Raw genomic sequence first — 22,861 nt, 5'->3', positions numbered from 1 at the left:
TCGCCTACCCAAAAAAAAATAACTAAAAGAGATCAGAAAGTCGCCCATATCCCATAATGGTATTAATTAAAAAGGACACTTCAGCCCGCAAAAAATGAGCCCTCACCCAGGTCCGTAGGTGGAAAAATAAAAAAGTTATAAGCCGCAGAACATGGCGACGCGACGCAAATTAGAAAAAACGTAAAATTTTCTATTTTTTTTTTTAGTGGTAAAACGTAACGAAAACTATATAAGTTTGGTATCACCGGAATCGTAACGACCCATAGAATAAAGATAACCCATAATTTTAAACGAACTATGAACTCCAAAAAAAACGTAACCAGCGCAAAATTGTGGAATTGCGTTTTTTTTTCTTTTTTACCCCACATTGAATTATTTCCTGATTCCCCAGAATATTATACGGTATAGTAAATGGTACCATTAAAAAGTACAACTTGTCCCGCAAAAAAAAAGCCCTCATGTGTCTATATAGCCGGAAAATTAAAAAAGTTACGCTTATTTGAACGCGAGGAGGAAAAAAAAAAAAATTAACAAAAAAGGCCTCGTCGGGAAGGGGTTAAAGTGCACCAGAAAATGGAGACCAGCGACCAGGTCATCGCGTATCTCCCGGGACAGCCTAACCATGGATGGGGAACCTCAGTCCCCGGTGTAGCCCCTTCCCACTTGTGGCAAAACCCTCGCCCCTGGGGGCGGCCCAGCACTCAATGCTAAGGGACCCCCGGTAATGGCTGAGCCTGCCTTATATTGGCCTTTCTATTGGCCCGGCCGACCTGGATAGGGCTGGACCTGGAGCAGCCCGGCCCCCTTCCCTCGTAAGTAACCCCAAATGAGGCTTAAGAGGTTATAACCTTGTCCACCACCAGGCGAAAGCAGAGTTGATTTCTATGCCCGGGTATGAGCGGACGCCCGTGGGGCCCTAAGTCTTGTCCACGGCAAACTGTACCCCAGGACCCTGAAACATTACCTAGAGCCTTCTCTGGCACCCCTCCCACAAGGGGGAGCCCCTACTTGGCAAGGGCTCGAAGGGAAAAGGGGCCGGGCATCCTGTTAAAGTCAACTACGGCCCGCCCCTCCTTTCGCACCCTCACGGGGAAATACTCAGTGACTTCCAATCCCTGAGGGAAACCCCCGAACAGACTCAATTGTGGGCAAACTAAGCCGCACCTGCAAAATCCTGCAACAAGAAAATTGGATCCTCCCCGTTTGTGCAACTGTGCAGACTACGTACCCACTCGAAATCTACGATGGGTTAGGGGGGGGGAAGCTACTCAGTGTCAGTGCTGTCTTCGCCAGGGCGAAAACTTGCCTGTTTTGGTGGGGTGACCCGCCGGACCGACCCAACCTTGGTGGCCTAAACGACCACCTTGCCACCCTGCCGCACTTTTGCCAGCAAAACGCTCGCCTTTGGAGGCAGGCTGTGCACCCTTCTTACCCCCCGGAATTGACTTTCGGGGTGGACCTGAGCCAGGGTATGCCACTAGCCGATGACCTTCAGCCATATCTCCACGTGCTTAGAGCCCGTATGGCACTCTATTCTAATGTCACCGGTCCACATAAGCCCGTCAACGTGCTTCCCCTTACACAATCCTGTCCTTCCTCCCCTTACGGAGACCCCTGGCGACTGTCGAAGTACTGCAGTGACCCATGGCTGATGATGGCGGAGCCCAACACTGGTACTATCCTTCACAGCTTGCCTGCCCTCCCCCATTTGTTTCGCTACAGAGCGTGCCACTTAGCCTAGCAAACTTGCGCAGGCACCTATTGGTGCCCAATTCGTCGCTGCTAGCAGAGGAATAGCAAGAGGGAGAAACAGGAGATTGCAATCATGCTCACCAGTGCTATATAAGCCACCCGCTTCCCTGGGATGTCCCCGCCCTGACGGGGGACTTCGGCGAAGTATGGACAGGCGGATAAATGCCTCACTTGCCCGGCCGATGTTGGAGCCGGAGTTGCTGGGTCCGCGACGACTGCCTGTAGCCCCTGTTTATAGCGGGGTATGGCCGTGAAGTTCACTTGTTGCATGGGGCATCTGTGGCTCGGCTGAAACCGATTGGCCTACGATGTCCCACTGAATCTGTTGAAGTGGGTGCCGCGACCATCCATCGGCCCCTTGACCTTGCTCCCGCACTGTTCTCACTGGCCGCCATGTCTTCACCGGCAGGATGCTCCGTCCCTGTGGCTGCCGAATCACAGAGACCTCGGGAGAAGCGACAAAGGTTAGTGACACATTTGGTACACAAGACCAACCAACTTCCCCCTGTGTCTGAGACGCGGGGGCTGTGGAAAAGGTATTGCGACCTGTGGGAGGGGCTGGAAACCACCAGAGGTCCCGGGTTGCTATGAGGATGCTGTGCTATGTGCGCGAATGAACAACCCTGGCCCTACTGCCCGGGGTATTGCCCCCTTTGCCCCTGTGTCTTGTAAACACCCTATGCCCCTACACGCATCTTGGGTGTACCCCGGGGCTGCCTGAGTGGGCCCGGCCCAATGAGGCTATGTCGGGGGCACATGGGGACCATGGGCGTGAAACTGGGGGAAACGGGAACCCAAAACCAGGGTAATACCCGGCCTAGGCGCCCGAGTGAGGCATGCCGCCCTGTTGCGGGGGCCAAACCGCACACGGCCCAGAGGGGCCAGCTGCGGAAAATGGTAGGTCGTGCCCCCTGCTGGGGGGATGGGGGCCTGCTGATAACACATGGTGGGGAAAGAACCCATGACCTCAGTGCCGTGAGGCGGTAATGCTAACCATTACAGCGTCTGTACTGCCCCATATATGTAACACATGGTGGGGACAGAACCCATGACTTCAGTGCTGTGAGGCAGTAATGCATTAACCACTACGCCATCCGTACTGCCCCAAACCCTGTGTAGCTGAGAGGCCCTGATCGGGGATAAAAACTCCAAATGGGAAGCCCGCAGAGCCCTGTTGCACGCCATAAGAGAAATCCACCAGCAGAGGGCGGCAGCGTCCCTATGCTGGTGGGATATGTGACCTGGACAGGGACCCGGAACCCCGGTATCGGGGCGTCATGGACCCCCCTCGGATACCAATAACACCGGAACCTGGGGGGCTGTCTGCGGGGCCTGAAGCCCGCAGCCCCTGGGGCCTTGAGATCCGGGAGCCGCCGCCCGGTCCCGAGTATTCCGGGCCGCAGCGGGGCTGGGAAGAGGGATGTGCTGCCCCCCTTATATCAGCCCGCGGTCAGGGGAGGTGGCGGAGGGAGCTTGCGTAGGCATATAGCGCAACCGTGTGCGCTGCCCGCCCCCCGCCAGGCACCGCCGTGATACACTCGGCTGGGGACAGACGAAAGGGGAGTGAGAGGCAGGGACCCGCTGGTGACGCCCCCCGCCGGCGACTGTGATGCGCCGGCGGTGGCTAAATGCTGAGCGGGGAAAGCCGGGGCCGTGGACGCAGGCACGTGTCCCGCCCGCCTCCCGCCCGGGTGCTGCGGCAGCTGATAGGGGACGGGCTGACTCTGTCAGTCACCCTGGCGTGTGAGCTGAAAGGCTGGGACGTCCCGTGGCGCCTAGCTGAAACTAACTGTAAGAATTGAGGGCAGCATTACAGGATATATATAAGCACTTAACTTTGTTGTCTGCACGCTGCCAGCCGATCAGCTCATAAATCCAGACTCAAAGAGGAAGTCCTTCCTGCCTGCCTTCCTATAAGTACCCCTCTCTAAGCTGACGCCCCCCAGCCACCCGATAGGGCAGATCTAACTGCCACTCACTATTTGCCTCCGGTCTTATCTTGATGTTTACAACTTTATTTAACTTCTGCAAATTCACAGGCTCTTAATTACACTCGGGCCTATGCGGCCCTTGTTACATCTTCTCCTCTGACCTCATTATGAAGGTTTTTACACCCATGGGGCTGCTAGATGCGTTTTCTTTTGCACACCGTTCTCTGTAAGCTCTAGAAGCAGGCATTTCCAAACTATGGCCCTTCAGCTGTTGTGAAACTAAAAGTCCCATCATGCCTTGCCATAGTTTTGCTATTAGGGAATGCTAAAACTATGGCAAGGCATGCTGGGATGTGTAGTTTCACAACAGCTGGAGGGCCATAGTTTGATCTAGAGACAGTGGTGTGTGTTCCAGGAGACCAGCCGTTTCCAACTATCCCTGCTGGTGCCAACTTACATTCTACACTCAAATGTTTCATAGATGAAATTCATTCCCTGAACAACTGACCCTCTTGACCAAACTGAATAATACCGCTTTCAGACCGCACTCTAGTCCCGGGTTATTGCCATGTCCTTGCGGCCCCAACACAGGGGGTTAAGGTGCGGTCTGAAAGGGTCACCTCGGGTCGAGCAATACAGGAGTTCAACCCTGGTAATGACCAGGGTTGAACACGGCTCTGACCCGTGTCAAGTGCAGTGTGAACGGGTGCCTGTATCGAGCGACCTGGGTCCCGTTCACAGTATGAAGGAGGCAACACTGTCAGCTCCAAGAGCTGCCTCCTCCCAAGCCCCCGGTGACGCGCCGCCACTCAGCTCCGCTCCATGTGACGTCCCCGAAAAGGCAATAAGCCAGGTCTGTGTCGGAGCTTTCAGACAGCATATGCCGTGTCGCTCTGGGGATAGGACCTGTGTCCTAATCCCGGGTGCGACACTGCATTTGCAGTCTGAAAATGGTATTAGGGAGACATTTTGCCAGGATGCAAACTTTGGGGCTGACTAAACCATCTCACATTACAGGGGGTGAAAATACAAGCATGGTGTATATCAGACACCCCCTCCCTCACAGCACTAAATGGTTTTTCCAGCTACCTGGAGTTACTGTGGTCTGTCTGTGCTCCAGGCAGTTACTCAGGTGGATGAATGTACGACCAGGTCCTTATAGAGGCTGCTGTACATATATGGCTATTTGTGATGCTAATGTGGGTCTCTCTGTCACTTCCAAGAAGCAGCACTCCTGGAATGTTCAGTCTCTGATATGTTAATGTTACCAGAAGTCCATTATTTGCATAGTATCATAGGGGACATGTGGGGGAGAGCGAAGCCCAGCAGGAATAGGCCATTGCCCTGCGCCCACCATGCTGTTCTTATCACTAGTCCTAGAGATCTGACTATATGTTTGCATATCATATATATATATATATATATATATATATATATCCATTTGTGTGTCTCCGAAGCACTGCCAACTGTTGGCAGCGAGTGAAACTACATCTCTTTCTTTCTCACACATGCACAAACACAGAGGCAATCACAAGGTAGCAGACTAGCTTTCGAAGCTTTTTCTTCGAGTGGGCTTGCTAGTAATGTACTGTACATGCACATCATAAAAAATTAGAAAAACAAAAAACTAGCTGCTTGGACTTGTAGTTCCACAGTAGTACAGCCCCTGACCCTGACCTCTAGAGGACACTTGACGGGCCAAATTACTTCTTTGTGTGCTAAAAGATGTCACAACAGAAAGTGAAAGCAATTTTGCAGGGACATTGATCAGTGTTTCTAGATATGGAGAGAGGGAGCTGTGAAGACAGAGATTGGAGGTAGGAGCAGATAGGGGACTGGGGATGGGGAGGAAAGTAAAAACTCACAGCTCAAAGTGAAAGTACATTGCAGAAGCCGTTATTTCGATAGGCATTTAACTAGTGTACATATAACAATAAATATAATGCAGAGTGCATTATGCTATATATTGATGCCTAGAGAATAATAACAGATTAATACAGAGATAAAGGCACTTTACAATGGATTCATATACAGTTGATAAAAGTGGGGACGTCTTCATTGACCAGAATTTCCAGGGTCACATCTATAAAACATATCTGTCCACGGACGCTGGAGACAGGCGCTTCTCGGAGACACGTGCTGGCACCTAGCTGGGTATGGGTAATTGGGTAATTGGGTCAAACCAACTTAGTTCGACATGGATTGGGTCGACCTCTGAAGGCATTAGGTTGACAGTCAAAAAGTCGACATGAGCTTTTCACATTTTTCCCTGAAAGTAGACACAGTCGACATGGACACCATCTACGTGTATCGCTGCGCTCGGCACACTATTTTATTCTCCCACCACTTCCTAGTGGATGGTAGGGCATGAAATACCGCCTGTCGGCACATGTCGACTAATTTTTTTTTAAATATCATGTCGACCTTTTGACTGTCGACCTCCCAATTGTCGACCTAATGCTTGTGTCGATATTCCGACCCTGTCAACCTTAGCTATGTTGACCTATTTTAGGTGTTGACCTAAGGCCTGGTGATCTTCAGTGGTCAACCCAATGCATGTCGACCTTAACAGGGTCGACTAAATGTCCTTATCCCATGTCGCGTGGTGTTCAGTATGACCACATGCAGGGATTTTCCACCCACCGTTGTCCATACGAACCCGCTCTATGAATCACACAGGCAGTGGGCCTACCCCTTAGGGGGCACCGTTCTCTGAGTATTATATGGGGTTAGGTCAACGGGGTCATTAGGTCGACAGGGTCGTTAGGTCAACATGGGGAAGGTCGACAGTCAAAAGGTCTACATGGGGTTTTCACGGTTTTGGTCCTGAATGTCGACACAGTCGAAATGGACACCAAAACAGTGCGCTTCCCATGCTTCGGGCTCGGTGCTGCGCTCAGCACACTACTTTATTCTCCCACCACGCCTTAGTTGACAGTAGGGCATGAATTATCGCCTGTCGGCACATGTCGGCTCAAAAAATAAAGTGAAAAACCACATGTCGACCGTTTGACTGTCGACCTTCCCCATGTCGACCTAATGACCCTGTTGACTTAACCCCATGTCAACCTTCAGTCATGTCGTCCTTCATGCATGTTGACCTAATGGTGTCGACCTGATGCTTGTCTATCCAGTGACCGGATCCCATAGTAAAGGCCTGTGGAAGTCCCGGAAAGCCCTTATTTTGGAACCTGTTTGCACCCAGTGAAATGTTTAATAAATAGGAACCAAATAACTTGTCTTGTTGCAAACAAAAGAAATAATGACTTAAATAAATGAAATACGGCTTCATTCGAGGTGTGTGAGTGTCACACGCTGTGTCCTGTGAATATCAGTGGCTGGCCGCATATAATGAGTTAATTGTGCCTAATGGCTATGAATGATCTGCACTGATCTGGGGAAGCTGCAGAGGTTTTAGCCAATCACAGAGGCCTGCTGTGTGCATTTCATATGGACATGTGACAATGATGCATGTGCATATATGGCCCTCACACATGAGATCATTAAGGGTTAATTAATGCTCCCCACGTACCAAAGCCAAGTTTAACCCCTCACTGCCCACAGAGAAGAAAAAAAAACAACCTCCTGTAACCCTTTAATAACCCCTCACATTTCTCAGGCCATTGAATACATGAATGAGATGAAGTTCATCATTCCAATGATTTGCTCCACAAAAGGAGCCAATGGCTAATGAGAACAATTAGCATAACAATCAAGGGAGGTGGGGCTTGCAACCCCCCTGCTCAGTGTAAATAGCCCCCTTAATGGCTTCATCTGGGAAGTGGAGTCTTAAGTGCATTGATGAGCAGAGAAGAGAGGGCTCAGGTAATGAGACACCAAATAGTTTAGCTCCAGACTTTCACTGATGGTCATCTCTTGGAAAAGGCTAGAAGTTTGGTGTCTCCTGGAAGGGGAGCGGAAGTTTGGTATCTCCTGGAAGGAGTGCAAAGGTTTGGTTTCTTCTGGAAAGGGGGCAGAAGTTTGGAAACTCCTCTCCACCAGGCACTTTAATTGAGGCAGTTGGAGACCCCACCTAGATTTAATCAGAGAGGACTTGTTGGAGGCTGTGGTCTGACTGCAGAGATCAGAACTCAGGAGGACTTGACCAGGAATTCTAGGACCATGTATGGTCAGCAAACATACTCAACCTTCACCCTGACCCCTGGGCTGATGCAGGAAGGGTTTGGAGGTTACCCTCACCCCTCTCAGGCTTACTACTTCTCTGCAATGAAACAGAACCATGGGGACTTGGGGGACCAAGCTTTAGGGGAGCACCCTTCCCACCAGGCTGTGTCCTGGATCAATGCACACCAGGTCGAGCCCTGCCACCCCATGAGCTTTGGCTCCCCGCACCCGGAAAGGGGGGATTCCCCGGGGCACTCGGAGAAGAGGAAAATAAAGGAGGAAAGCCAGGGGACTGAGGATAAGGTAGAAGAGGAATGCACTCCTGCCCCTCCTAACGGCCACTATTACCCCCACTTCTGGAGTAACCCCTGGCTGGGTAGCCCAAACACATCCAACACCCAGAGAGCGACCCTGGAGTGTAATGTATATGGGACCCCTGCTGCTGGCCATAGCCCCAACAGCCCTGCAGAGACGACCACCTACAGCCTGGAGAGCAGCCGCTGCAGCAGCGCACCCCCTAAGAAGATAGCCAAGAAGACTAGCGAAGCGGTTTTGACCATGACGGCTGCCAGCAGCCCGGGGGACCTGGAGGAGCCGCTGCCCTGTGACGGTGAGGATGTATCGGTAAGTGGCCTCTACTATTGCTGACTTCTTACTCCCTAAAATATCCTAATTGTTTGGGAGACCTGTAGTGAGTGGTTAGTGCAACGCCTCACCATTGTATTGCACTAAATTATTGTGTTAATTAAACCCTAACTAGTTATGGATAAACACTAGACCTTTTATTTTAAATATGTTGTTACAAATTCTTAAAATCGTCTGATGTGTACACGCTGCATTGTTAAATGTGTGCTCCTGTGTGTCGCTCGTAACTTCCCCATTGTATGCACTTACTGAGGGTTGGGATCATTTGGTCTACAGCATGATGGTCGACATGGGAAAAGGTTGACATGGTTATAGGTCAAAAGGTTGTTAGTTCGACAATGTCTTGGTCGATGGGAAAAGGCCGACATGGGTTTTATTTTTTACTTGAATGTCAATACAGTTGACATGGGCACAGTTTAAAGTGCACCGCTGTGCTTGCTATGCGTCGGTCACACTATATTTTATTCTCCCACCAGGCCCTAGTGGATGGTAGGGCATGAAATACTGCATGTCTGCTCAAACAATCAGTGAAAAACCCCAGGTCAACGTTTTGACTGTCGACCATCATGCTGTAGACCAAATGACGGCATCCCCTTACAGAAGCCTCGCTGACCCCTGATGCTGTCCAGTGTATATCCAGTGCATTATTAACTAGTTTGCAACTCGTAGAATCGCCTGACTGTGTATGGCCTAAGTTACACTTAAGGACAGGCCTGTCCAAACTATGACCCTCCAGCTGTTGTGAAAATATAAGTCCCATCATGCCTTGCCACAGTGTTGCTATTGGGGAATGCTTAAACTGTGGCAAGGCATGCTGGGATATGTAGTTTCACAACATTTGCTATACCTGCTCTAGGAGAAATGTAATCTGTTTGGCACACCCTTAATGTGATTGGTTAAAGAAATGGGGGTGGGATTTGCTATATTGTAGGCGATGGTCTTATACTGGGTACAGTTCATTGGGTAGACCAATATAAGGTTGACTTGCGTTGACACATGAAATAGGTTGACAGTCAAAAGCCTTCTTTTTTTGCGCTTGCCATGCTTCGGGCACGGTGCCTTGCTGCACTGATTTATTCTCCCTCCACGCCCTAGTGAATAGTAGGGCATGAAATGTCTCAATGTCGGCTGGGAAAACCCATGTCGACATTGTGATGGTCGACCTGATGCAGTGACAGAACTTGTGGTTGGTGGGCCCAGGTTAAAAAAAAAAAAAAAAAAACACCACCCCCAACCCATCTTCACAATAGGCTACATGCCAGTGGGTAATGGGGAGAGGTAGAGCATGACTGGGGGAGGCAGAGGGTGACTGGAAGACTGTAGCAGCACCAACTGTGCGCCTCTTAGTCCTCAGGGGCCCCGGTGCTATTCTGACAGGTTTGGAATGACCATCTTCATGTCGTCCAGTGTGTATGATCTGACAATGCACGTTCCTGCGTGTCATCCTCCTTCATCTGTACACACGGTATAATGGAGGACATCACAAGCGAGGGCCATGTGTAGGCACTTGCCAGTGCTGAGTCCCACCTGTAAGTGATACTCATTGGTCTTATGCTCTGTGCTCTTGCAGGAGGCACCGACGCAGGAAGAACTGGAGCAGTTTGCTAAGGAAATGAAGCAGAGACGGGTGTCCATGGGTTTCACGCAAGCAGATGTCGGCCATGCGCTGGGCGTCCTGTATGGTAAGTGCTTGTGTCAGCTGTGCATTACGGTATAGATGATAGACAATGTCTAGGTCGATGTTGACACAAGCTTTAGGCCAATATGAATAAGGTCGACATGACTATTTATTTTTTTATTTTGCTATCTGTTGACCTGAACACCATATAAGGACTGTACTGCGTTTCCCTACATGGCTTGCTGCACTCAGCACACAATTTAATTCTCACTCTATGTCCACTTGCATAGTAAAAAAAGTATGAAAAGTATGTATGTCGACCTTAAGCTTGTCTATACTTGGTCAACCGGGTTTACATAGACAGTGAGGCAAGCATCCAGCACCAAAAGACGACAAACCCTTGTCGACCTTGCTAGTTTGGACCAGGTTCCCGTCACTGCCTTTCTCCCATTGATCCAGCGTCACTGTCTATGTAAACCCAGTTGACCAAGTATAGGCATCTAACTAGACTGTTGACCATGGTATTGTCTACCTTCGCCTTGCCATTCCGCCGTCCGAATACCAACCTGGGTTTTTAACGTGGGTTACTGATACTGTACAGCGGCTGATACCCAGCACCTGTCAGGTCTAATCAATAGTCACTGTAGCTGCAGTCGGGCTAATATCACTTGTATTTAATCTGTTGCACCTCACAGGTGCGAATCCTGCGTCACTCTATCAGTGTCTGCTGATCTGCACTGTGCACCCGCACTCCCACCTGTGCTACTCACATGGGTGCATCCTCACACCTCCCCCTACTCACTGGTGCGCCCCCACACACACTCACACTCACACTGGTACACCCTCGCACCTCCCTCTACTCACACTGGTACACACTCAACTCACCCCCCCCCTATTCACACTTCTGCACCCTACCACCTAATACTACTCCCACCTCTACTACTCATACTGGTGCACCCTCACACCTCCCCCATACACACACTGGTACACCCTCACACCCCCCACCTGTACTACTCACACTGGTAGACACCCCCCCCCCATCCCCCTACTTCCACCAGTACTACTCACTGGTACACCCTCACACCTCCCGCCTGTACCACTCACACAGGTGCACCCTCACACCTCCCATACACCGAACTGTACCACTCACACCGGTACACCCTCACACCATTTCCTACTCCCACCTGTACTACCCACACTAGTACAACCACGCACCCTCCCCCCTATGCACAATGGTGCACCCTCTCAGGTATTGTACTATAGAGTTCCTTATGAGGAGCCCTACTAGGCATATTGCCCACCATTGACTATTTTATCATGACCTGTTTAGCTTGTACACCTGCCCTTGGACCTGTAATCCTCATAGGACCTTCTTCTGCACTGTAGGACAGATGTTCAGCCAGACAACCATCTGCAGGTTTGAGTCCCTACAGCTGAGCTTCAAGAACATGTGTCAACTGAAACCTCTCCTGCAACGCTGGTTAGAAGAAGCTGAGAAAAATGACAACCTTCAAGAGGTAAGACTTGGGGGTGAGGGTAATAACATTGTACTGTAAGTAAATCTAGGCTAGTGGTGGCACCAAGCTCACTCTTTGTTCTGCTTATGGTTTCAGATGATCAATCGTCAACAGACTTTCTTTCAGTCCACCAAGCGGAAACGGAGGACAAGCATTGAGAACGTAGCCAAAGACAGCCTGGAGATGTACTTCATGAAGAACGCCAAACCTAACACTCAAGAGCTGGCGCAAATTGCTCAGGACCTCCACATGGAGAAAGATGTAAGTGTCCAACGTCCAACATGCCACTTCATGCCAAGTCTATGGTGTCCATAGCAACCAATCAGATTACAGGGAAGAAGTACTGAGCCATTGGGAGACGGTACCAGCCAATCAGCTTCTAAGTGTCCGTTTACAAAAACAACCTCTATAATGGCAGCTGATTGGATGGAAGTTTCTCTCCACAATATCACTATCCCAGACTTGGTACATTTCTCCCCATCCTCTCTGTTTTTAGTGAATCTACCACTGTTTTGATTATGTTAAAGCTTCAACGCTGGGGTCCCCTCCTGGATTATCTGCTGCGCACACAGGGGGATGTGGGGGGGGGGGGGGGTTGGGTGTGTGCAAGCATGTTAGAGAAGATGGGTCATTGGGTTGACCCTACTTAGGTTGCCATGCATTGTGTCAAGCGCTGTCGACCTTCAGTGGTTAGGTTGACACCTGAAATAGGTCGACAAGGTTGCTAGGTGAAGACCTGCACTGAAGTGTACCATGTCCCCACGCATGGCTTGGTACGCTTATATTCTCCCTTCACGCCCTAGTAGTTTGTAGGGCATGAAATACACCCCCCCCCCCCCCCCACCGCTTTAAAAAATAAAAAAAATTGCTTGTGTCGACCTTCCAACCCTGTCAACACCTGAAATAGGTTGACATGTCAAAGTCCTATTGACTTTCAGTGGTTGATCCAATGGATTTCGACCTAGTGATAGTTTCCCGGAGAAGACTGAAGCACAATCTCCTCTGGAAAAACATGGGCAGTTGGCCATATGGAAGGTCTTCTAGACTCTAGATGTTTTTTTATTTTTATAATAAAACCTTGAGGCTTGGCTAATTCTTGTTCACGTTAATTCCAGGTGGTCCGCGTTTGGTTTTGTAACAGACGTCAGAAAGGGAAAAGGCACGTCATTGACCATAAAGGCTACGACATGAGTCCCACAATCCACCCTCACATGGGAGTTTTCTCGCTGCCGCAGGAGATGACCCCCCAGGGTTACATGTTGTCCCCTTTGGGACATGCGCCTCAGATCTACCCCCCAGCCTTTAACCACAAGAACATGTTCTCCCAGCCACTGCCAAATGACATGCTAATTGGAAACTCAATGTCTTAACTGCCCGGACTTCACATTTGGAACAATTTTAAATGTCCTCCCTCATTGGTGCAGGTTTGACGCTCTACTCGTCTGATGCCTGTTGGAAGACTGCCTCGTTTTTATTTAACTTTTTTTTTTTTTTTTTTTTTTATATATGAACTGAATGATATTCTAATGTCTTTCTTTCTTTCTGCTGGACATATGATCAAACAGGGTCTCCTCCCTACCCTAAAATGAGGGAAAACTGATTGGATTCCAGTACTGATGCGGATTATGGGAAGTGATGAGAATAAGGGGTACATCCTACTAAAATGCCCATGACAACCTTCTGTCTGCAATTTCGCTCTGACATCCTAGAAAATTATAAACAAAATCTAGTTGCTACGGGCAACTCCATTATTTTTAGAACTTTGGCATTTTTTTTTTCATTTTCCCCACATTCCTTCAGTTATGACAACGGGACTCTGTTCTGGAGTACTCTATCTCCTAATAGGGAGGCATTAGTGGTGACCTTATATTTGTATGAGGACTGCTGATTATGGTGGATCGTCTATACAGTTACCCTGTACCTGGGCGCTGATGCAATTGTACTGGACTAGTTTGGGTAACCCGCAAGCTGTCTCGTAGAGACCTTGGCATATGCCACTTTTTACTTCTGATTGCACTAATGTAATAACCATTTGTATTGTCTCCTGTGTAATTAAACTATGCTCATCCTGTTTCTAAGTTTGGGTTGATCCAGTGCGCTCCTCTGCTCCATGTTCTATAGAGGTCATTTGAGAGGATGCGTTTCCTATGTTTGGGGCTTTTCTTTTTAATTGACTGTTGCAGTCTCTCTGTAATTCTGCATGTCCAGCCTGTACCAGTGGTGGTATATACAGTGGAACGGACAGGTTCCTTCACACAACTTAATTAACTTTATTATTTTAAGCTGTTTACGCCTTATACTATATAATAGTCTTGTTTGCAGCCTGATCCAGCCAGTGCTACTCCTGCTGGTAATGGATCTCTGTAAGGCCATATGTGTATGTGGTTCCCCCATATTGATATGGCTGATGTGTAGAGTTCATTTTGATAGCACTTGGTATATGAATGGAGAGTTCCCCAGTATCCCTTAAGCTGCCCACACACTGGATAGATATCAGAATAGATCCAATATCTGTTTCCTTTTTTATAATCCAGGACCTCCCCGATCATGGCCACACACGTTGATTGAGTAAACGATTGGAAGGTTTATTCAATTGGTCTGTGTGGCCATGATGAGGGGTGTTCAGGCAGCCCCTCCGTCACACCCCGCCACTGGCAGATGGAGAGTGAGGCTGGTGGTAGCCAGGAGATTGCAAAACCCATATTCAAATGAATAGGGTGGCCGCTGAGAGCTCTCGCAGCCAATCAGCTGCTGCCCTAATTGTTTAAATATGAGTTTTGAAATTTTCCTGCCCACCGCTGGCCTCTCTCCCCATCTGGCACATGACTGCATCAGTTTTCATGCCTATTCATGGAATGAAGTGACCATGATCCTGCAGGACAGATCATCTGGTGATACTGAATCCTGACACTAGACAGTGGAGACATCCACTAACTTCCCTCCAAAATAAGCCTAATTATACCCTTTAAAGAGCTGCTGGATGTAAGAGTTGGGGTCGATGTCCTCCCCAGGCTTCATCCACTATCGATTATCGTATCATTGAATGCATACTCATCTGTGCATTGTTGCACTCTCCGGCATCCATCGTTGTTCTTGCCTAGAACTGAGCGATCAGTAATACCTCCTTTTATACCTACAAGCAGGGTCGCACTTGGGATTTTAGACCCGGTTCGTGACCCCTTTACACTCTCCTCCCGACCGAGCATAATGTGGGGAGGCGTGGGCTGCCCGATCACTGCTACTCTCAGTGGTCAGGGAAAAGCACTACACTGCAACGGAGGGTGACTGAAGAGCCATAACTCATTAAAGAAAGAGTCACATGCGACTCTTTCTTTAATGAGCTATGGCTCTTAAATCACCCTCCGTTGCAGAGTAGTGCTTTTCCCTGACCACTAAGAGTAGCAGTGATCGGGCAGCCCACGCCTCTCCACAGTGTGCAGCAACATAGCGTGGGTCACAGCTGGCACCATCCCTGCACTGCATGCGGTCAATTGCACCCTCCTCCCTGCCCCGCTTTTACTTTTCCTGTGCAGGACTCGGGACCATCAGCAACAGAGCAAAGTTAAAAAGCAGTGGCTGCGATAAACAGGGAGATATGTAGGGGCAGCAATCTTCTATCAGTAGCGATCCAATGGGAGACTGAATTGAAAATAGCGGCGGACAGGGCAGCTCAGCCGAGCACAGTGGGGAGCGGGTGGGGGAGCAGGGCGGGAGAGGCGGCGGCACAGTTTGCAGTGCGCAGCTCCGGCACCCTATGATCTTTTGGCGCACGGAGCTCGTGCTCCGCTGGCTCGACCCTCTCTACTCCCCTGATATGCCCCTGGTGTATCAACAGTCATAATGGTGATGTTGAACATGATGACATTCATCATGCATAGTCAGTCAGAATGACAACATTTTGTCTTGGGGGGGCCCATCGGTGACTCACCTGCTATTGGCAGATCCAGCGAGGTCTTACAAGTTCCACACTCGTGTGATTGTAAGACCTTCAATCCTCCGGGGGTTCAAGTTAGTATTTCTCAGTTCATGTTTAAATTGTTCGTCTTTACCACCTCTGACAGGAGACTACTCCACTTGTCTACTACCCTTTCTGTGTAGTAATTTTTCCTCAGATTTCCCCTGAACCTCCCCCCCAGTATCAGTGCATTTCCTAGTGTTCTAATACTTTGCTGTATTTGAAGAATGTTTACCTCTTGGAAATAGTCAAAACCATTGGTTTATTTGCAGGTTTCTATAGCGTAAACACAACTTTTCATATAGGGCTGTATGCAATGAGAATTATTCTCCGTCCATGGCGAGAGATTTTTTCTCTCGCCATGCACTCGCCCTGTTCCGGAGGGCTCGCTGCCACTCCTGCTCCCACTATTCAATGTGGTTAAGACTCGCCGCCACTCGCGGCGAGTCTTAACCCCTGCAGCGGACGAGCGTCCGCAGCAGGGAGCCGGGGGACGGTGGTAGCCAGGGAGATTAAAGTCTCCCTGGCTGCCCCAGAACATATGTGGAGGGCAGGTGGGCTCCCCGGGACCCAGGCAGCACAAGCTGCCCCCCCCCCCTATAGCCAGTGGGGGACCCAGTATTCACTGCACCCGATCGTGCATATGTAATGATCGGGTGCAGTGAATATATGAATATCTAATGAGCGGCTCGAGAGCTCCGGCCCCCTGCTGGCTGCTCTGTGTAAAAAAAAAATATATATATATATATTTTTTTTTTTTAAATTAAATATATATTCATGTGCTAAAAGCACATGAATAAAAATAGCATGCCCCTTCACAGAAAAAAAATCCTGATTTTTTTTTTACACCAAAATTAAAAAAAAAAACCTTTTAGTTTAAAAGTTCACATTCCAGTTCTCCATGAAAAGATGGAGAACTGCTACTCGGAGAGACACGGCGAAAATCACTTAGAAAGACGGCGAAAATATCACATTGAATAGGGTGGTTCACTTTTGGAGAGCAAAATGCTCCTTCCAACACGAAAATAGCACAAACTCGCCATAAAACACGGCAAATTTTTCTCATTGAATACTGCCCATAATCTCTTTTTTCGCTTACACATCCTCCTGACCCCAATATTGCTGTGTGACTATCATGGAACCCACCAAAAGCCTTTGCAATGTGGCTCAACCAATTTGCAATATGTGGCAACCATGTGCATAAAGGAGTGTAAGCCTGTGAGCAGGGTCCTCTGAGCTTGTACGTCGGATATTACCCAGCCTTTTTCTATTGCTGTATATAAGTAAAATATAATAATTAATAATTGAGGATGTCAGGAATGTGCTATGAAGCCCCATCACCCATCTACTGCTAGTGTCCTAGCATAATTATTACAAGATCTATGCATCAGAATCTGAATCAACTTTATTGGCCATGTGTGCTTGCGCACACTAGGAATTTTTTGTGGATCATATTACATAACAAGAATACAATAAAACCACTAACAGCACACATTATGTATAACTGACTGACGTACCTGGCATTGTCCCGGTTTAAGCCTTTGAGTTATTAAATTATCAATGAGTTGGATATAACGGTTATCATTTATAAATAATTGGCAGCTCTTCCAACACACCCATGGGGTGGCTGCTGAGTGTCGTTTTTTTTTTGTTGGGGTTTCGCCAGTAGCCCTATTCCCCAGTTTTCCTTCAGGTGTAAAAGTTTCCATACACGTTACAATTATTGAATACAGTATTGTATATAATACTGTATACAATAATTGTAACGTGTATGGGTACCTTTACTGCCAGCCCGATTGCTGTTCATGTGTGCAATGTGTAATGACCAACCTTGAAAGGAGTGTACACCGGAAGATGCTGTGGCTTTGGTCTCAAATTGCGGTTGGGGATTAATTGCCGGAAACAGGGAGGAAAATCCTGCAGCGGCCTTTGTCTTGTTGTCACTTGATAAATATTCCCAGACCTGGGCAGGATCCCACGGCCATGCTCTGGAGGATGAGGGACTTCCGGCAGCACTGTGATCCCTCTGACGCCCTCGGAAGTCTTATGAGGGACACAGACAGGGTTTCTCTCCACTCGTGTCTTAAAAAACTTGGCCTTGCTTCCGTAGGTCATTGTGCTGCGGGATTCTTCATAAGCACTATCCGCAGGGCTGATGTGCGTGATCATAACCAATCGGCTTTTCCCGCTCAGTGCTCCCTTTAGCAGCCAGGTCAGCTTGCTGTCCCGATAGTTTATATGGCTGCCTGGTCTGTCACGCAGCGCCATGATACACATCCTGAGGGTAAGAAGGGATCGGTTGATGTATCCTCCTTCTTTCATGGTCTGGCCGCTGTTCTTAGTCTGGCTTGCTCGTTCTGATCCCGCAAGGTCTACCATGTACAACTTGCCTGTGCTCACACTATCACTGGCTGTCTGCTTTATGGTGACCTGCAATACTGCATGTGAGCGGGATGAGGTCTTATTCGCGGCTGTGGGAGCTTCTGTGCGCCGCTTGTTGCCCTTCTTCAGCAGGGTCATGGCTTCCTCAGGAGTGCTAAGGGAGAATGTAGAAATCCCTTCTATTTTGGTATTGCCATTGGGATCCTCTCTGAGGACCAAAGACCTAGAGGAAGGTCTTAATAGGTCTCGGACGGTTTCATTATAGATCTCCGCGTATGATAATGATACGGAGAAATTATTTTTTTCACCAGTCTCCTCAATGGCTTTAAACAGGTCCTTCAGGGTGCGATATATTACTCCAGGGTCGCGGTCCTTACCCATCATGGTGAAGGTCTTTCCAGTGCCTGTCGGGCCGTAGGCAAATATGGCAGCATTGTACCCGGACAGGATGTCACCCAATAAGGGCTTCACTGTGGAATCATACACAGTCTCCTGGGTAGCTGCCTGGTCAAACACCTGGTTAAATTGGAATGTTGTTTCTCTTGTCCTGGTGGAGCGCAGGACATCATTAGGATCCTCACCGGGGTCCTGCAATAGCACTGTCTGCGGTCCGAGCTGGTGTGTGATGCATCGGGCGCGGTTCTTAGTCTCCGTCAAATTAACGGGACGGATGCGCAGAGCGACAGTCATTTGGTGGTCTATAGCTTTATTAGCTTTCGCCTTCTTCATTTTATATCAAACTTCAATCTTCAGAAAAGAGTGAAAAATTATCTGTGTTGGCACAAGTCCAGCAATATTAGATATGACTCAGGAAGCAGTCAGCTGCCAGTGTTCTATCCATCACAGCCCATTGTGACATCATCGGCCCATTGTGACATCACTAGCTGCCATATGGCAGAAGGGCACTGCTATGTATCTCATCCAGGGTGTTACAGAAGTGGTATCAAAGTAAGAGAAGAAAAAGTACTCTCTTTTGTTTGGGGGCACTCTTTAAATTGTCAATAAGATAGTGTTTCAAGGAATATTTATAAAATGTAACTTTTAATGATCATTTAAAAATAGACTGACAGACACACAACATCAAACATATATGTCATAAGTAGAGTAAAAATAACCTTATAGAATAATTGGATACAATCTTATGAGTGTAGTAGACTCCTGAGATTAGTCAAGTGGGAGGAGCAGTGTTATGGGTAGAGTATGCTGCTATTTTGTCAATTTTTCAATATTTTAATCCCAACTTGACAATGAGGGAAGTTTAGTAAGCGAAATATGTTGTACTTAGAATATAGTCACCAAAGAGGAATTGTCCTGCTCTGGTACAGTCCGGAACACTGTAAATTACATTACACAATTATGTATCTAACAATAGTTACTGTTTCAATTATTTTTGTAATTTATAGGTCTGGAGATGAGTACCAAGGTAGGGTATTTGTAATGCGACGGTAACCACTCACATAGGGATACAATTAAGTAGATCAAGAAAGGTCAGTGAGTGACACTCACAGTAGTAAAGATCCCTGAGGCTGCTGCTGACTATCGCAACCGTCCAGGTTTCTATGACAATCAGTGAGCGATCAAGGATATTATATCTGTACGTAAAAAGTGTCAGAAGGAGAGAAATTAGGGCATCTACTGTCTCTTTAGGTTTGATCCAAAACCCTGATGTACCGAGGTCAGTGCAGGGTTTAAATGATTATAATACCTTTCAGAGTTGAGAGTGCCCTTACTGACAGGTGTATAGATGTGCTTACAAAAGTATTTAGATAACGTCTTACTGTTAGGGGTAGGTGTGCTGCTTTCCGCTATGTGTTTATATACCAAACATTGATAGCGGATGAGCGACACCTGCCACAAGTCAGCGTGAAGGATAGAAAACCCCTGGTAGTGGGGAGGAAAGAAAAAGAGTGCGCTGAGCTGTTAGTAATTAGTAGACTTATGCTAACCAGTGCGCATTTGTAGAAGGTGGCGGTTACCGCCGCATACCCTGAGATGTCTTGGTCTCGGTCGCCTAAATTCCGGGACTGCTGTAAGCCGCTAAGTGCGGCAGGGTGTGGGGGTGAGCCACTAGTGTGGCTGCGGTCAGGATCAGACGGCCGTTTCGCTGGGTGGAGCTTCCTCAGTGCCTGTTAGTGGTATCGTCTTCTGGTCCCCCTGGGATGTCTTACCTCTTACTTATTTACGTGATAAAAGTTAATAGGCACAAAGAAACTTTTATCTCTGCATGTTTGTAGCCATTCACATACATTTATACACCGCTACCCTCATACATACATACATTTATACACCGCCACCCTCATACATACGTACATTTATACACCGCCACCCTCATACATACATATATTTATACACCGCCACCCTCATACATACGTATATTTATACACCGCCACCCTCATACATACATATATTTATACACCGCCACCCTCATACATACGTATATTATGATCGGGCAGCCCACGCCTCTCCACAGTGTGCAGCAGCATAGCGTGGGTCACACCCGGCACCATCCCTGCACTGCATGCGGTCAATTGCACCCTCCTCCCTGCCCCGCTTTTACTTTACCTGTGCAGGACTCGGGACCATCGGCAACAGAGCAAAGTTGAAAAGCAGTGGCTGCGATAAACAGGGAGATATGTAGGGGCAGCAATCTTCTATCAGTAGCGATCCAATGGGAGACTGAATTGAAAATAGCGGCGGACAGGGCAGCTCAGCCGAGCACAGTGGGAAGCGAGCGGGTGGGGTAGCAGGGCGGGAGAGGCGGCGGCACAGTTTGCAGTGCGCAGCTCCGGCACCCTGTGATCTTTTGGCGCCCAGAGCTCGTGCTCCGCTGGCTCGACCCTCCCTACTCCCCTGATATGCCCCTGGTGTATCAACAGTCATAATGGTGATGTTGAACATGATGACATTCATCATGCATAGTCAGAGTCAGAATGACAACATTTTGTCTTGGGGGGCCCATCGGTGACTCACCTGCTATTGGCAGCTCCATCGAGGTCTTACAAGTTCCACAGTCGTGTGATTGTAAGACCTTCAATCCTCCGGGGGTTCAAGTTAGTATTTCTCAGTTCATGTTTAAATTGTTCGTCTTTACCACCTCTGACAGGAGACTACTCCACTTGTCTACTACCCTTTCTGTGAAGTAATTTTTCCTCAGATTTCCCCTGAACCTCCCCCCCAGTATCATTTCCTAGTGTTCTAATACTTTGCTTTATTTGAAGAATATTTCCCTCTTGGAAATAGTCAAAACCATTGGTTTATTTGCAGGTTTCTATAGCGTAAACACACAACTTTTCATATAGGGCTGTATTCAATGAGAATTATTCTCCGTGCATGGCGAGAGATTTTTTCTCTCGCCATGCACTCGTCCTGTTCCGGAGGGCTCGCTGCCACTCCTGCTCCCACTATTCAATGTGGTTAAGACTCGCCGCCACTCGCGGCGAGTCTTAACCCCTGCAGCGGACGAGCGTCCGCGGCAGGGAGCCGGGGGACGGTGGCAGCCAGGGAGATTAAAGTCTCCCTGGCTGCCCCAGAACATATGTGGAGGGGAGGTGGGCTCCCAGGGACCCAGGCAGCACAAGCTGCCCCCCCCCCCCCCCTATAGCCAGCGGGGGACCCAGTATTCACTGCACCCGATCGTGCATATGTAATGATCGGGTGCAGTGAATATATGAATATCTAATGAGCGGCTCGAGAGCTCCGGCCCCCTGCTGGCTGCTCTGTGTAAAAAAAAAAAATATATATATATTTTTTAAATTAAATATATATTCATGTGCTAAAAGCACATGAATAATAATAGCATGCCCCTTCACAGAAAAAAAATCCTGATTTTTTTGACACCAAAATTAAAAAAAAAAAACTTTTAGTTTAAAAGTTCACATTCCAGTTCTCCATGAAAAGATGGAGAACTGCTACTCGGAGAGACACGGCGAAAATCACTTAGAAAGACGGCGAAAATATCACATTGAATAGGGTGGTTCACTTTTGGAGAGCAAAATGCTCCTTCCAACACGAAAATAGCACAAACTCGCCATAAAACACGGCAAATTTTTCTCATTGAATACTGCCCATAATCTCTTTTTTCGCTTACACATCCTCCTGACCCCAATATTGCTGTGTGACTATCATGGAACCCACCAAAAGCCTTTGCAATGTGGCTCAACCAATTTGCAATATGTGGCAACCATGTGCATAAAGGAGTGTAAGCCTGTGAGCAGGGTCCTCTGAGCTTGTACGTCGGATATTACCCAGCCTTTTTCTATTGCTGTATATAAGTAAAATATAATAATTAATAATTGAGGATGTCAGGAATGTGCTATGAAGCCCCATCACCCATCTACTGCTAGTGTCCTAGCATAATTATTACAAGATCTATGCATCAGAATCTGAATCAACTTTATTGGCCATGTGTGCTTGCGCACACTAGGAATTTTTTGTGGATCATATTACATAACAAGAATACAATAAAACCACTAACAGCACACATTATGTATAACTGACTGACGTACCTGGCATTGTCCCGGTTTAAGCCTTTGAGTTATTAAATTATCAATGAGTTGGATATAACGGTTATCATTTATAAATAATTGGCAGCTCTTCCAACACACCCATGGGGTGGCTGCTGAGTGTCGTTTTTTTTTTGTTGGGGTTTCGCCAGTATCCCTATTCCCCAGTTTTCCTTCAGGTGTAAAAGTGTCCATACACGTTACAATTATTGAATACAGTATTGTATATAATACTGTATACAATAATTGTAACGTGTATGGGTACCTTTACTGCCAGCCCGATTGCTGTTCATGTGTGCAATGTGTAATGACCAACCTTGAAAGGAGTGTACACCGGAAGATGCTGTGGCTTTGGTCTCAAATTGCGGTTGGGGATTAATTGCTGGAAACAGGGAGGAAAATCCTGCAGCGGCCTTTGTCTTGTTGTCACTTGA

General features: G+C 48.0%; 1 protein-coding gene across 1 annotated transcript; it reads left to right on the top strand.

Moving 5' to 3' along the window:
- Window positions 1–7,446: 7,446 nt before the first annotated feature.
- LOC146035289 (POU domain, class 5, transcription factor 1.1-like) lies at window positions 7,447–13,661 on the top strand. Its single transcript, XM_083158648.1, has 5 exons — window positions 7,447–8,432; window positions 10,024–10,135; window positions 11,458–11,588; window positions 11,685–11,849; window positions 12,704–13,661. Exons 1-5 carry the CDS (start codon window positions 7,806–7,808, stop codon window positions 12,956–12,958), a joined length of 1,290 nt encoding a protein of 429 aa, XP_083014774.1. The 5' UTR covers window positions 7,447–7,805; the 3' UTR covers window positions 12,959–13,661.
- Window positions 13,662–22,861: the final 9,200 nt, after the last annotated feature.

This window comes from Crinia signifera, chromosome 9, assembly GCF_055691185.1.
Source record: "Crinia signifera chromosome 9, ASM5569118v1, whole genome shotgun sequence".
In the NCBI taxonomy this organism is placed as follows: domain Eukaryota; kingdom Metazoa; phylum Chordata; class Amphibia; order Anura; family Myobatrachidae; genus Crinia; species Crinia signifera.
This window is presented reverse-complemented; position numbering and strand designations above follow the sequence as displayed.

Excerpts from the sequence above, each read along its gene's own strand:
- LOC146035289 (XM_083158648.1), top strand. The coding sequence starts at position 7,806 with ATGTATGGTCAGCAAACATACTCAACCTTCACCCTGACCCCTGGGCTG. Across the intron at positions 10,136-11,457 it reads TGCGCTGGGCGTCCTGTATG|GACAGATGTTCAGCCAGACA; the intron begins GTAAGTGCTTGT and ends TCTGCACTGTAG. Across the intron at positions 11,589-11,684 it reads AAAATGACAACCTTCAAGAG|ATGATCAATCGTCAACAGAC; the intron begins GTAAGACTTGGG and ends TTATGGTTTCAG.